The sequence below is a fragment of the Neolamprologus multifasciatus genome, chromosome 9 (genome assembly GCF_963576455.1).
Source record: "Neolamprologus multifasciatus chromosome 9, fNeoMul1.2, whole genome shotgun sequence".
Taxonomy (NCBI): domain Eukaryota; kingdom Metazoa; phylum Chordata; class Actinopteri; order Cichliformes; family Cichlidae; genus Neolamprologus; species Neolamprologus multifasciatus.
In genome coordinates this window covers 4,230,796-4,247,469 of record NC_140447.1, presented here as the reverse complement: position 1 = coordinate 4,247,469, position 16,674 = coordinate 4,230,796, and the positions used below count along the sequence as shown (strand labels likewise).

The 16,674-nt window shown below is 40.4% G+C and overlaps 1 protein-coding gene across 5 annotated transcripts in view; it reads right to left on the bottom strand.

Moving 5' to 3' along the window:
- LOC146510847 (phospholipid phosphatase-related protein type 5-like) overlaps positions 1-16,674 on the bottom strand; it is a 112,581-nt gene that overhangs the window by 21,037 nt on the left and 74,870 nt on the right. For all 5 annotated transcript variants that reach the window (XR_014876076.1, XM_085172698.1, XM_085172701.1 and 2 more), the window contains one exon: positions 1,500-1,676. Coding sequence is in view for 4 of the 5 variants with exons in the window: in XM_085172698.1 (XP_085028824.1) it covers positions 1,500-1,676 (177 nt within the window). In the remaining variant the exon portion in view is untranslated. The remainder of the gene's footprint in view (positions 1-1,499; positions 1,677-16,674) is intronic.

The following is a 16,674-nucleotide window of genomic DNA, read 5'->3' as shown; positions in this document are numbered from 1 at the left end:
GGACTGCCGAGTCTTGTCCCGTGGAGGTGGCTCTTCTATGTTGTCCAATACGTTTGTGAAGTGGCTGTTTGGTCTCTCCAGTGTAGAGGTCTGAGCACTCCTCAGTGCACTGCACAGCATATACTATGTTGTTAAGTTTGTGTTTAGGAGTTTTGTCTTTGGGATGAACCAGTTTGTGTCTGAGTGTGTTGCTGGGTCTGATGTACCTCGGAGTACCTCGTGCTTGGAGAAAACTCTCCTGAGTTTTTTGTTTTTTCCAGATACACCAGCTACATAGGGGATGACAATGTTGTTGCGTTTGTTTTTCTTATCCTCCCTAGTTGGTGTCTGATCTTCTTTTCTGTGCTTCTTTGCTGACTTGATAAAAGCCCAGTTAGGATAACCGCATGTTTTAAGAGCTTCCTTTACATTCCTTCTTCTTCTTCCCTTCATGCTTAGAGGGAACATGTTCTGAACATGATGTAGGGTCCTGATTACTCAAAGTTAGTGTTCCGGAGGGTGGTGGAAGTCAAAGAGGAGGTACTGGTCCGTGTGTGTGGACTTCCAGTACTTCATTGCTGAGGTTTCCATTCTCTTCAATGTGCACGGCACAGTCCAGGAATATCAAACAGCTATCTTTTTTTGTCTTGCCTGGTGAACTTAATGTTTTTCTCCATAGCGTTGATGTAAGCAGTGAAAGATTCTACATCTTTGGTTTTGATTTTGACCTCGGTGTCGTCTACATATCTGTACCAGTGGCTGGGTACTCTCCCTTTAAAAGAGCCAAGAACCTTTTTTCCCCGCTTCCTCCATGTAAAGGTTGGCTACAATAGGTGACACAGGGGAGCCGATGGCACATCCATGTTTCTGTCTGTAAAAACCCTCGTTGTTTTTAAAATATGTGGTGGTAGATCAGAGTTCTAACAGTGTGCAAATTATGCAAACCAGAGTGGTTTAGATCTCTGGATTCATCTATTTCTAAATTCCTGTGGAAAGATAAACCCACTCAGGATTAGCATAAAAACACTACAAAGGACTAAAGATAAAGGAGAACTAGATCTGCCTAACTTTCACCACTACATCTTAGCCAACAGGCTACAATACATCTCAGGATGGTTAAAACATACCCTCTGGGTGTGGCCATAGAACAGGCACTACGCACTAATATAGAGATTTCTGACCTACCATTCATTAGCTCAAGCATCAAACAACATGTATGCTTTAAAAGCATCAATGTAAGATAAACCTTTATAAGTCCCACATGTGGGAAATTTGTTATATATCAGCTCCTTTCTGACAGCATGGTGGGAGTTTCTAAAAACTTTCCAGATTGGAGTTGCAAAGGAATTAAATATATTTGAAGGAACAGACTTTATTCCATTTGACAGACTAGTTATTTATTTTTATTGCATTCACAAACTCCAATCAGCCTTTTATGGCTGAGGAGTAATAAAAAACTTTCTTAAATCAGTTATTTCAATCAGTTTACATCACACATGAGCTTTGGGTACGAGTCTCACCAGGAAAGTGGCAATGGCAGTGCCAATGATAAAGCCAGCGATGACATCTGACCAGTGGTTGCGGTATTCAGCCACACGGTTCAAACCAGTGAGGAAGGCCAGACACATTAGCCCGAGAGACAACACTGGCTTAGCCAGACGAGTGCCTTTGGCCTGCACGGTACACGTCACATACATCTGCAGGGAAAGAGACATACAAGGACAGAGAGAAGCAAGCATTAAATCATCAGAAATGTCTTGTAACATCACCGGCTTCACTCCATTCTATATTATCCCGAAATGCAGCTAAACATGGAACAAAAAGTACGGAAGTTTGTATTTGGTTGATCATTTCTTTCTTGTGAGAACTTTTTTCTCACAGTAAAGCTTATACTTGTGGGAAAGCCTGTATATTTCCTCTTAGTGGGTGGTTGAGTATGTGTGCTGCACCCATGAAAAACTTGCCAAATCAGCCAATGCCAAACAGCTTCTTCTGTTACTGACTCTTGTTTGATGTTGTTTATTGGATTAGCTGACTGAAGTCTGAAGAAACAAGACATACTGGCAATTTAACAATCTATCCATTTAACAAACAAAAGCCTGAGTAGTATGTGGAAGAAACACACACGTGGCATCCTATTCTTTAATGGCAAGTTGGATTTATGGCAAGTTGGCTAGGAGAAACTCAAAACGAGTCAATAGCAGTACAAGGCGTTTGGCATTGCCACAGAAGATTTGGCAAGTTTTTCATGGGCACAAACAACATAATTGAATTAAAACCTACAAATGCATTTTTTCTGACAGATGTAGCACCGTTAAGGGGAAATAAACAGGCTTTCCATGAGATTTATTTACAACAAAGAAACTACAGAACAAAAAAGTTTATATTTCTGTCAGTATTTGAAAACAAACTTAATAAAAAGCATACTAAATCAGATTTACTTTTAAAGTTGTCTGTAGGTAAATATTTGCTCAAAATGAAGAATGGATGGATGGAAGTTGAAAGTGAATCACGAGTGAGCTGTTTGCATCCATCCTGTTATTTACTGCCATCCTGGATCTTCTTTGAAAGCTAGGTCGACAACCAGCCAAGGCAGCTTTTGTGTGATTGTTCAGTGTACTTTTATGCTTATGTTAGTGCTGTCAGCGTTAATCTCGCTAAAATGAGGTTCACGCCATAATCGCATTAACGCGGCAAATCTCCGTTAGCCAATTACCGCGGATCACCCTGTGCGTGGCGCTAACGTGCTAACGAGCTAACCACGCTAATGCGTTGATGCCATGCAGCCCCACATAGCCCCCCAAACATAAAATGCTATGTACAGATATGTAGATGGTAAATGGCCTGTATTTGTATAGCGCTTTACACAACCAGTCATCCACCCATTCACACACACATTCACACACTGGTGATGGCAAGCTATGTAGCCACAGCCACCCTGGGGCGCATTGACAGAGGCGAGGCTGCCGGACACTGGCGCCACCGGGCCCTCTGTACTCTCTACCACTTCATTAGTACAGGGTTGGACCCCCTCAGACTTGCCTTGCTTCATAGTGTAACTCAGGGGTCGACAACCCTGGACACGCGTGCCACAGCTGGCACACGAAGGGTTAACTGATGGCAGTGATGGCAAGACCATAGCTGGGCATTTGCCTGGTGGGCCGATGGTGATTTTTCGTTTTTATGGGCCGATGATTTTTTTTTTTTAGTAACAGTATAAACAATGAAAGGTGGTGGATTGGCCAGACGTTGGCAGATGTCAGTTGTTTGGTGGTGGCTATGGCGGAGCTTCCACAGAGGCCAGCAGGTGGATGAGGGAAAGGGGAGGCAGAAGGAGGAGAGACCTGAGGCGGCCGCCGGTCCGAGTGTCAGGTGAACTGAACTTCAGGTAAGAAGTTATGACCTGCAGTCTATCTGGGTCAGATATAAACCAAGTTTAGGTGGAGTTTATTTTCGTTGTGCTGACTTTTTACAGTCAGTTACAATAACTCGTACTGCTACTAGCTAGCATGACGGAGGTTATATACAGCTGGGCGGGTGCTTTGATGTTACTGATAGTGAACTTTATTTTATTCATAAGGTTACCCAGATAGCAAGGAGTCATTGAACTGATGTTGATTTTTAGTTATTCGTTATTTGAAGGTCGACGTATGTCTGATATTACTAAAGCTAACTTAAACAGAAGGAGAAAAGCATAAATTTCACAGACGATACCAACGCTGAACAAAGAAAACATTTTCATGTCACCCTACCTGGAACTTATCTAGAATATCATGTTTTTCCTCTTTTTATTGACATTGTGCGTTTTTTTTTTTTCCATTTTCTCAATTCAGATCAGTGTCTTCAAATTATTGTTAGTTTTTAACCATTTTTGTGTGATGTTGTAAATTTTACTGTAACTTAAGGCAAAATAAGCAAAAAACACAATGCAGTTCAATACTAATGTTTTGTTTTGTTTTCTTTTAGACCAAATCCCTTATACAGTTACAGACTCTGATGATGAGCAACCTCCAAAATAAAAGGTTTCCCCAGGCACCATGTGTGAAAGTACCAGGTAATAATGTAATGTTTAGTGTGTGTGTATATATGTGTGTGTGAGAACAGGAACCTTTGTAGACGAGTTGTATGTAATCTTTAATTTAATTTAATTTTTTTCTAACAGGCGCCACCACTCTGCAGTCTGCCCCCCCCCAACCCACTACTAGTAACCATCATGATGCCTCGGCCAGCTACCGGCTCCTTTCGCCAACCTACACAGCTATGCAACCTCCCCAGCAAACTGTCTGCGTTCAGTGCCTTCTCTAACGACAGTATGCTTTGAAACAATGAGCTGCATCATAATTTCATTGTAATCTTAACTTCAAAACACTAATTTATGCTATTGAATATCATATTTAGCTTTTTTAGATTCCAGAGAGTCTGAGGCAAATTCTAAAATGTTCTACTTTGAGATTTTACATAGAATTTCATTTATATGTTAAAAGGCTAAATTGTAAACAGTTTTAACAGGTTGAACTACTTAAACCTGAATGCAAAATGTGAAGCCATCACTTATGGATATAGTTGTTTTTCTCATCACAATGCTTATCCAGTTTATCACAAGTGTTATTGTTCTTTTGAACAGATGTGGCTTTCCAAAAACGTAAAATCATGATAACAGAGCTGATCAGAGAAGTCGGGACCCTCTGTGAAGAGTTCAGAGCCTTTGGTTAATCCTGCAGCACTGACCCTGTTGATGCTGAACATAGATGAGATGAACTGCAATGACCGGAGGCGAATAAAGCAATGGTGAGTTCTTAAAGGTTATGGGACTTTTGTAACCCAGAACTTTAGAGATTGTCAAATTTGGTTAAACTGCTTAAAAATGGCCTTCTCCTGTATGTTCTGCTTGAATATACAACAGCAGGCTATCCTTGGAAGATCCAATAAATAGGAATAGAAATGCATTTCACTGCAAATAGTTTGGTTTATTCATTTTATCTCTATAAAATTAGGCTTTGAGCTTTTCAGCTAATGGCTCTTTGAGAATCAAAGTGAGGCAGCAGTTTGCTGATTTCTGCCTTGTGACTTTCATATTAATCAGCCTAGTAGTTTAGATGCTTTCTCCCTGCTGAAGACAATTGACAAGAGGTATATATATATTATCATATTTAAGCTCTAATTTGGCCTTTTTTTGTTTGTTTGTTTGTGTCCTTGATGGCCTGACTCAGGGGGTGGGGGTGAACGCTGTTTCTGAGTTTGCCTTCACCCAAGCAGTGCAGAAATGTCTCCGCTACACTGCAGATCACATGGGTGGTGCAGGATGCCCGATATCCTGCTCAATCCCCGAGTAAGCTAAAAAAAAAGTGACCTGTAACCAATACATGTAACAAAGAAGCTTTTTTAAATATAATAAATTACTTTGTTATTGATACAGAGATGTCTGTCATTTTTTATTATTACATAATGCCAGATGCTTCATATTATATGGATATTATTATGGACATGACAAATTGTAAGACTATGTCCATATAACGGTTTCCTATTTGTGGATCATACACAATTGTCTTTTTTGCAGGTTTAAGTATTGATTGTAATTTGCAGCCGTTTAGTATTAATACAAATACCTGTTAAGTACAGATTTTTAATCATGACGTTATTGTTGTTTCAATAGTAACCAAGGGTGCAGTGATTCAATATCAGAATCTGACATTGTTTCAACATTAACAGTGTTTGAAAATTTGGCGTCGAATTCATGTCAGCGTTCAATATTGATTCAATATTGGGTAGTTGATTGATTGGGTAGTTATTAGAGTTGCCAACCGTCCCGTAAAAAGCGGAATCGTCCCGCATTCAGAGAAAATATTACGCGTTTCGTGTTGAGCTGAAAAGGAACAGTTTGTCCCGGACTTCAGCTACAATGGAAAAAGACACAAAGCTGAGTTATTCTGTCGTTACGCTGTCAGCTGCCTCTTCTCTCATTCTCCCCCCTCCCTCTCCCATTTCTACTTCAATCATGAAACTGATCAATGATCAGCTGATCGTCTCTCTTGTTTGTTTATCGCCCACTTTGCGCCAGAAAGAGGAAACCAGCTGATGTCGTGCTAAACAACAGCAGCACGTTTAAGCTTGATCAGCTGTTGTTAGAATTGATTTAATATTAATTTCTAGTATCAGCTGATGTTTGCTGGAGCCACAGCTGTAAAGCTGCTGGTCATGATGGTTTGGATATGTGGTGAGAGGGAAACATGAAGATGAAACCAGGAGATGTCCTTACTGAATCATCAGAGCTGAACAGCTGATGGAGAAACAGGTTTACCTTTTAGGTGACATGGATGAGTTGAAGTTATGAACTGTTTCTGAGAGACAAATAACACCAGGATCCTTTTCTAAGTAGCTGACAGCTGGTAACTGTGCAGGGGCGGGTCTAGCAAAGTGTTGCCAGGGGGGCAGGTAGGGCATTAACAGGGAGAGGGGGGCACAAAGAAATACTTTCTTATTCTCATTTAAAATGTCTCACTTTTATTAAATAATTATCTGAATCTTACAACCAAAGTTTTTATCTGACGTAAAATGTATAGAAATCATACATATACCAACAAGACTGTGCATCACTGTCACAACAGCGTTTGTTTTCATTCAAAGGATTTATGGCTTTAATACCTGGGGGGCCGTTCTCTAGTCAAAATGCCCAGGCTGATTTTTTTGTCCCAGTCCAGCCCTGGGCACGACACGCAGTGAGTTAATCTGAGCAGGTGCATTAAAAAAATAAAAGGCCGGGCCAGCAGTGCACATCATGAATTAGCTCGCATAGACACATTAGTTGTGCTGCTTCTTAATGACGGTATCTTAGCTAACAACCCCAACTACCAGATTCAACTTGTAATTGGCTAAAAATAACTTAGCCTACCAGTGAGAGGGACGTTGCTAACTGGCAGTTTTTTCAAGCAATGTTGAAATTTCCACATTCCAACACTTCAAAAGCTTCAGGAGCTGTCCGCTCAGCATCAGCACCATGGAAATACACGGATACATCCGTAGACTCGAGACAGAATTCACAATGCGTTTTCAGGACTTTCAGGTGTTTGGACCAATGTCTTCTTTTTGCCTCAGACAGTCAGAAATATTATAATTCAGATCATGCATCAGCACATTTCATCTATAAAAAGGAAGCTGATACTTTTGAAACTTTATCAAAGGTGTGAGCATCACAGCAGAGGCCTTTGTGTCAAAGAAACTGAGGATAAAACACAGAAAAACATAAAGCCAATTGTCCTGGCCTGGGATTTATAAAAAATTTCTGCAGTAGATCAAACACAAAAGAAAACCATTAATCAACATATGAACATGACCTGATGCTGCTGAAGTGAAGCAGAGCTAAGTTACAGAGGTTTGATTAGAGTCACAGCTGAGCGTTTTGCAATTTTGCATAATTTTAAAAGTTTAAATTTGTTTAGTAGCCTATTGAACAGCAGAAATGAGGTTTTATTTTCGGAAGTAAGTAAAAGGAAAAAAAAACAGCGGCCGACAGCGCTGTAAACAACGGTAGACTGGTGCGTAATAAGCAAGTGAATAATGCAGAAAACTGATTTTTAGACGGGAAACTGTTCTTGAAGGAGAGAGAGAGAGAGAGAGAGAGCTGTGCAGGAAGTGTGATTTTATCGTGGTGGCAGCAAAACAGCAAAAGTCAGAGTGAATCCATGACGATGTTTATGTGAAGCTTAGTTTGGATCTTCTTTTGCTGCTGGTTCAGTCAATATTGTTTGGAGAGAAATAAAACTAACAGCTTTAGAATCAGCACCAAAAGGGCGTAAACACAAAGCGTGGACCCGCCGACGCATCAGAATCAGCGAGCTGTCAGCTTTCAGCCTCAACCGTGTCCGTGCCTTAGGGTGAGAAAGGCCACATCTCACTGATTCTGATCCGTTGGCAGGTCCGCGCTGTGTGTTTACGTCTTTGTGCAGAATCCATGTTCCTGCTCTCATTTACTGTTTTAGCTGTTTGTTGGTTGTTGAAATTTTGTGAGGTTTAACCTGAGATTCTGGCGTTTCAGGCAAAATAAATGTATATTAAAAAATCTATTCAGGATTTTAATGAATTGATATCACGTTATCCAAGCTAGAATAGATTTTAATCGATAAATCGATAATCAAAACCCACCCCTATGTATAACAAGTTAAGAAATAAATAATCCAACCTCTTCTTAGGTCAATTATGGAGTTCCACAGGGTTCAGTGCTAGGACCAATTCTGTTTACATTATACATGCTTCCCCTAGGCAGCATCATTAGAAGACATAGCATACATTTACACTGCTATGCAGATGACACCCAGCTCTATCTGTCCATGAAGCCAGATAACACACACCAATTAGTTAAACTGCAGGAATGTCTTAAAGACATAAAGACCTGGATGGCCGCTAACTTCCTGCTTCTTAATTCAGATCAAACTGAGGTTATTGTACTCGGCCCTGAAAAGCTTAGAAATATGGTGTCTGACCAGATTCTTACTCTGGATGGCATTACCTTGGCCTCCAGTAACACTGTGAGGAACCTTGGAGTCATTTTTGACCAGGATATGTCCTTCAACGCACATATTAAACAAATATGTAAGACTGCGTTCTTCCATTTGCGCAACATCTCTAAAGTTAGAAATATCCTGTCTCAGAGTGACGCTGAAAAACTAGTTCATGCATTTATTACTTCCAGGCTGGACGACTGTAATTCATTATTATCAGGATGTCCAAAAAACTCCCTGAAAAGCCTTCAGCTAATCCAAAATGCTGCAGCAAGAGTCCTGACAGGGACTAGAAAGAGAGAGCAGATTTCTCCTGTTTTGGCTTCCTGTTAAATCCAGAATTCAAAATCCTGCTCCTCACATACAAGGTCTTAAATAATCAGGCCCCATCTTATCTTAATGACCTTGTAGTACCATATCACCCTATTAGAGCACTTCGCTCTCGCTCTGCAGGCCTACTTGTTGTTCCTAGAGTATTTAAAAGTAGAATGGGAGGCAGAGCCTTCAGTTTTCAGGCCCCTCTTCTGTGGAACCAGCTTCCAGTTTGGATTCGGGAGACAGACACTATCTCTACTTTTAAGATTAGGCTTCAAACTTTCCTTTTTGGTAAAGCATATAGTTAGGGCTGGACCAGGTGACCCTGAATCCTCCCTTAGTTATGCTGCAATAGATGTAGGCTGCCGGGGGATTCCCATGATGCACTGAGTTTTTTTTTCTTTAGTCAGCTTCTTCACTCACTATGTGTTAACAGACCTCTCTGCATTGAATCATATCTGTTATTAACCTCTGTCTCTCTTCCACAGCATGTCTTTTATCCTGTCTTCCTTCTCTCACCCCAACCAATCACAGCAGATGGCCCCGCCCCTCCCTGAGCCTGGTTCTGCTGGAGGTTTCTTCCTGTTAAAAGGGAGTTTTTCCTTCCCACTGTCGCCAAAGTGCTGCTCATAGGGGGTCATATGATTGTTGGGTTTTTCTCTGTATGTATTATTATAGGGTCTACCTTATAATATAAAGCGCCTTTAGGTGACTGTTTTTGTGATTTGGTGCTGTTTAAATAAATTGAATTAATTCCCATTGGTAATTTTGAGTCTTAATCTATATACGTACTGGAAGTGATAGACAGTGATGTAGTTATGAAAGAGAATGATGTTCCACGACTTCCGAAGACTGTGTGAAAAAAATGTGGGTGACGGGAAGTGGGTGGGGTACTGTCAATGAGAGTGAGGAATATAGGTGATTTACATATGACCTGGTGATAAATACATAGACCGTTACCTAAGCAACCTGAGCCTGAAAGTGACAAACTATAACCTTCACAACAATGTTGAAATGCATACAGAGTTTTAGTGTTTAGGTTCAATCCCCGTTTATTTTAAATTAATTTTCTGGTTAGGGGTGTCATGTGGTCAGATGAAACCAAAGTAGAACTTTTTGGTATAAACTCAACTCGTCGTGTTTGGAGGAAGAAGAATACTGAGTTACATCCCAAGAACACCATACCTACTGTGAAGCATGGGGGTGGAAACATCATGCTATGGGGCTGTTTTTCTGCCAAGGGGACAGGACGACTGATCCGTGTTAAGGACAGAATGAATGGGGCCAAGTATCGTGAGATTTTGAGCCAAAACCTCCTTCCATCAGTGAGAACTTTGAAGATGAAACGAGGCTGGGTCTTCCAACATGACAATGATCCAAAACACACCGCCCGGGCAACAAAGGAGTGGCTCCGTAAGAAGCATTTGAAAGTCCTGGAGTGGCCTAGCCAGTCTCCAGACCTCAACCCCATAGAAAATCTGTGGCGGGAGTTGAAAGTCCGTGTTGCTCGGCGACAGCCCCAAAACATCACTGCTCTTGAGAAGATCTGCATGGAGAAATGGGCCAAAATACCAGCTACTGTGTGTGCAAACCTGGTAAAGACCTATAGTAAACGTTTGACCTCTGTTATTGCCAACAAAGGTTATGTTACAAAGTATTGAGTTGTATTTTTGTTATTGACCAAATACTTATTTTCCACCCTGATTTACGAATAAATTCTTTACAAATCCTACCATGTGAATTCATGGATTTTTTTTTCACATTCTGTCTCTCACAGTTGAAGTGTACCTCTGGTGCAAATTACTGACCTCTGTCATCATTTTAAGTGGGGGAACTTGCACAATCGGTGGCTGACTAAATACTTTTTTGCCCCACTGTATTTTGCTTGTGTAGCGGTGTTATCATGGAGATAAGTGAGGGCAAGGCTGGACAGAGGGTTGCTGGGAATGAGGCAGAAACTTGTGGCTATGATTGACATGGTAGAGATTGTGGGCGACACTGAGTTTTGCTTTCTCTCATAATGCTGTTGAGCTAGTTCAGCTTTTGAACCTTAACACAGTTTGTGTGTGGTTGTGGTGTTTTTTTAGTTTGTTTGTTTTATCGTGTTTGAGGGTATTGAGGTCTTGTCTCTGTGTTACTAAGGTACTGTAGGGGCTTCCCAATTCCCGGGCTGCATCCTTCAAAGGATGTGAAGACTGCAAAGGCCCAAACTAAGGGGCTGTTAAATGGGATTGTCCAGCCTTCAATTCAATGCTCCAGTTGCCTAGCAACTGCTAAACTATCAGCTAGAGACATTTTTAACAGCATCATTTTACATCTTCTAATTCGCTTTACTTTTACTGGAGTAAACTGTTATGTTTCATGGGTATGTGATGTATCTACTGCTGCGAGACCATGACCCTATAAAAACACGATTGTCAGGCTGTGTACCTTTAGCTGAAAGACCGTTTGTGTTCTGCTCTCAGCCTGAGAGGATGGAAATGTTTGAGAGGTGTTGTGAACCACAGTGCCACCTTCTGGTGTTAAGAATGTGCAATCAGTTGTAGTCAGTGGTATGGAAGACAACATTGTGTGACTAGCTTGTTCCTCTGTGAATTATTATTTTACATTGTTGCCTTGGAAACAATCTGTCTGAGAGTATTCTTTGGTATTTTAAATGTTATTAAACTAACATTTTTAGTTTGTTAAAATTTAATTGAAGCCTAAATAACTGATATTTGGGGGTACAATGACTGTATTTTTTTGTCATTCAAGTCAAAGTATTTTGGCTTTAGATCAATTGGAGACTGTTAATGTTAATACGGATCTTTGCAACAATTAGTTATGAGAAGCGTCAAGAAAAGTTACGCCTTGTTTTTATTGGAGAAGTGTGAAGGGTCTGACTTTGAAGATGGAAACTCACCGCAAGAACAGAACAGTTAGCCAGTGTGGTTCGTGCTTATTTCACATTAAGAATATAAACATGATGGCAAGGCCTACACTGAAGATAATATATGAAATATATTTCATAAAAAATTACAAGTGGTGAAATGTCCTTCACTGATGCATCACAGCCTACTCCCACAGAAGTCAGTCGTCTTAATAATTTTACCTCCTCACTATGTGGATACTTTAGTTCAGGTGAAAAATGAGGCCTCACATCAGAAGTACTTGACTCCCTGGTATAACTGTCAAAATGCCCACTGAGATAACTCATCGGCTGGAGAGGAAATGGCGTGTCACAAATTTAGAGGATCATCATTTAGCCTGGAGAAATAGTTTGTTGATTTATAAGAAAGCCCTCCGCAAAGCCAGAACATCTTACTACTCATCACTGATTGAAGAAAATAAGAACAACCCCAGGTTTCTCTTCAGCACTGTAGCCAGGCTGACAAAAAGTCAGAGCTCTGTTGAGCCAACCATCCCTTTAACGTTAACTAGTGATGACTTCATGAACTTCTTCACAAATAAAATTTTAATCATTAGAGAAAAAATGACCAATAATCATCCCACAGATGTAATATTATCTACAGCTACTCTTAGTACCATTGATGTTAAGTTAGACTCTTTTTTTCCAATTGATCTTTCTGAGTTAACTTCAATAATTACTTCCTCCAAACCATCAACGTGTCTTTTAGACCCCATTCCTACAAAACTGCTCAAAGAAGTCCTGCCATTAATTAATGCTTCAGTCATGATCACGATTGAAGCTGTAGTTGGACTACAAAATCCACTTCTTACTTCACCACATGTTGTGTCCCCATCGTCTGTGAAAAATATCGCTGGAATTTGAAAGAAGAAGGAACACTTAGGGCCTTATTTGCTAAAGTCTACAGCAGCACAAAACCTGCTTTAGATGTAAACAAAATGCTGGATTTACTAAAGAGGCACAGTATTAGTTTGGCGACTGACAGTTGTGAACATATGTGACATATGTATTTGTAAGTTTCACTATCAGGGGAATATTTAAATGAGTCCCACAAATGTAAATGACAAAGTCTGTAAGACACAATTTACTGCAAATCGCATGAAATCCAAGTTTTATGCCTCTTGTGTTTTTGATAGTTGAAAATAAACTGTCATTGGAACAAATGCTTAATCACACTTTGCGTGGATGGCTCAAAAACCAAAACTTTGGCAGTCTGAGTGTTTCGAGGTGAGTCCACTCACTGTTCCTCAGTCATGCTGTTTTCATGAAACAGCAGAAAAGTCATTTTGTCAGCACACAGCGAGTGTGTTCCCTCTGCTGCATGTGTAACAAATAAAACTGTTACTGTGTCAGGTCGAGCCTGAATGTTGCGCACTGCAACATAGTAACTGAGATGGTTTGTAATCTGACAATAATGTAACAACATTATTCAGCTGTTCCACACACATTTCATGTCTACAGGGTGCAAGAGCTTGTAAAGAAACTACCTGATGAATCTGTGCCCGATCACATCCTGCAGTTGTGACATCGCAGTAATTTGCCTACCATATTAAATCTTTCCATGGAATATAAAATTAACCTTATTTTCTTAAATCTAGCTGCTGTGTGACTCCTTTCTTCCTCTGTGACTGCAGCAAAATTCCCTCCATTCATCATTTATCTGAACTGCACTGAAGTAAAAACTAAACCTGAGGACATTACAAATGAACACTGATTAGACAGAACCTTAAGCATACCTTTATCAGTTAATATAGATCCTAATCTTACTTGATTAAGCGTTCTGTGTTCTTCGTGCAGTAACAACTCAACAGGAAGTAGTTTTGATTCCAGCAGTGTGATGTTCAGCTGTGAGTTTAACAGGCTGCTGTTAAAAATTCTAAATATATCAGCAGGTTATGTCATGAACAGAAAACGCAGTGACAATGAACATTTACAGGTTCTGCACCACTTTGCTTATTCCGTTGCAATGAATTATGGGATGGCGTTTTCTCCTCTCCTTTCAGGATGGTCCAGAGTATCCTCTATAGGATGAAAACTTTGATACTTTCTTTAGAATTTCGAGAATTCGAACAGATCTTATTATGGCCACCACGCAGATACTTCTGCGTCACGTCTCTCAGTCAGGAACCCTTCAATGCACTGAATGCATCCTCAGGTTGTGCTTTGTTGGGTCATACTGTGCAGATGTCTGCTTTCCTACTTCTTGATGTCTTTTTTTGGATTTTCTGTTAGTGTTCAGAGGTTTTCTTCCTATGCTGTCAACATTTTATTAACCCGAGCAGACAGCTGTGACTGCATGTAAACATAAATATTTTATAATATATATATATATATATATATATATATATATATATATATATATATATATATATATATATGTATATAATTAATATAATATAATATAATTAATTATAATTATAATTATAATTAATTATTATAATATAATTATATAATATATATGTAATAATATATATAATATATAATAATAATTATATTATATAATATAATTAATATAATATAATATAAATATAATAAAAATTATTATAAATATGAGCTGATATGTTAAATCTTTCTATTTGTTTCCCTGTATTTAGAGATGTGCTGGCAGATCTGCCACTGGAACAACAGTACTACTGAAAAAAAGAAAATTTATTGAAAGAGGAAACAGCCAAACACAACAGACATACAGGAGAGGAAGTAGAGACAGACAGTAATGGCCAAATAAAACAAATAAGTGAGGCAACAAGCAAAGAGTGTCGGGAAACGAGTGAGAGGAGAGCTGAAGACAGAAGAAGAAAACAGAGAAGAGTGAGGAGAGATAAAAATGTGATTTTCCTGCTTTTTTTTAATTGGTTTATTTATTTGAATTAATCGACGTCTTTGTTTGTAACCAGGTTAAAAGTGTAATTTATTAAAATGTGTTGAAATATAAAATATAACATTCTGGGTCACAATGTGTTACGTTTAAAAGCACATTTGCACTTGTTTTAGTGAGGCTGGCATCCTGTTTTATTGTGAAAAGCTTTGTAAGAGAAAGGAAGTGTTGTCACTGCTAGCCTGCTATGAAAGACGTTGCAACAGAAAGTATGAGAAGTTGTGCAAGTGTGCACGTATGACCTCGACACGCTTCGTCAGTGCACGCACTTTACAAACTGTCGGTGAGAAGCTGCTCCAAATCCACTGTGCAGCTGCAACCGCCATCATGGAGATGTTCGCTAATCCTCTGCAGAAAACATGGCCTCTACCCATACAGAGCCTACACATAAACTTGGACTATAAATAGCCCTTACACAGAGGTCCTATGGACGTCACTATTTGACGACCAGCTGGCAGTTCAACCTCTCCCTGAGTCACGTCACGTTCCCCCCCGTCTGAAGGCCTCCGCTATCACCCCATCCCCCAAAAGACGGGTACAGCCAACCTCACTGATCTGTAGTCATGTAGCCGATAGTGTCAGCACATCAGTGTCTGCCACCCCACCCTCGACCCCACCAGCTTGCTTACAGAGCAAATCGGTCCACAGTGGCTGCCATCACCATCACCCTTCACAGAGCGCTGAGCCATCTGCAGAACAGGAAGAGATATGAGTTCATTCTCAGCCCCCTAAACATATGACTGCACACCAACCCACCGTCATTATTAGGTCCACTCCCCTCACATTGTAAATGGAGAACAGGTGGAATCTGTCTGCACCTTCAGGTTTTCTTCACCTATCTCACCTGGACCCACAACCCCAGAAGCAGCAGCAGCTGCAGGTCCTCTGTGTGCTGAAGTAGTATAAAGACATAATAATTGCCTTGTAAAAACATCTTGTTACATCGTGTTGTATTCAGTGTTGTAAATCCACAGAGAGCAGCAGGTCAGCTCTAATGTGGAGCTCACATTAGAGTGATTGTAAGGTTCTTCTCTCCATGTTTAGCCACAACAACTGATCTCAGGGTTCCCCCAACCGCTGAATCTCAGTTTAACCCCTCACTGCTCTCATTTCACTGCTTAGTGGATGCAAAGTCCCCCTCTGCAATGTAGGGAACAGAAAATTTTGTTTGTTCTTTAAAGTTCTCTTTCATTTCTTCCTACATAACAGATTCTGTCATGAATTGGCTGTGTGCAGGCAGATGAGGACCCAAAAAAGCTGAACTCAAAATCACTGCTTTATTGCAGGCTTCACAAAGAAACAGAACTAAACTGGGAATGCTAACTGAGGACCGAGGGAACACAGAAACGCACACAGGTTCGGGGAGGAGACATTGACGACGCGACACCAAACTGAGGGAGACATGGGCTGTATCCCAATTCAGGGCTGTTCAGGCCGCATTTTAAGGCTAATTACGTCACCGCGACGCGACGAAGGCTGTCCCAATTCAAAGGCTGCTCAAAATGCGGCCCTCAAATGCGTCCTTCATTTCCCTGAATTTTAAGGACGTGGTGGTGTAGACTTCGTGGCCCAACATATCCCAGAATGCATAGCGCGGCGGTGGGTGTGGATAATTTTGCAGAAAAAAAAACGGCGGATGAGGAGCGCCCGAAGAGTAAACTTTAAGTAAGTACTGAATATTATGTCACTTATTTATGTGCAAATGTTTAATAACGAAGAACATTAAAACATTCCTGTTGGCCACATGTCGGCAAAGTCATGTGACATTAGTGACGTTTGTACTAACTTGGTTTTAAAGCCTTTACTTTAAAATATACGCTGTTCAATAGCTGAGCTTAATCAGAGAATGATCAAAGCTCATGTAGAAACAAACACGTGAACAAAAGATTTTCTCCTTCATTTCTGTCAAACAAAGCTGTATGAAACGTTTCCAGCTGTTAGTATCATGGTTGCTAGGCAACCTGGGCAGCGCGACGGAGGCTAGACCGTCCCATTTCACAAGCCTCGCACTTCCAGCCTCAGCGGTCTTTAAGTACGCGGCCCTTGAGGACCGTTGAGGCTGCAGACCCTGAATTGGGATACATCCATGCACATAAATACAC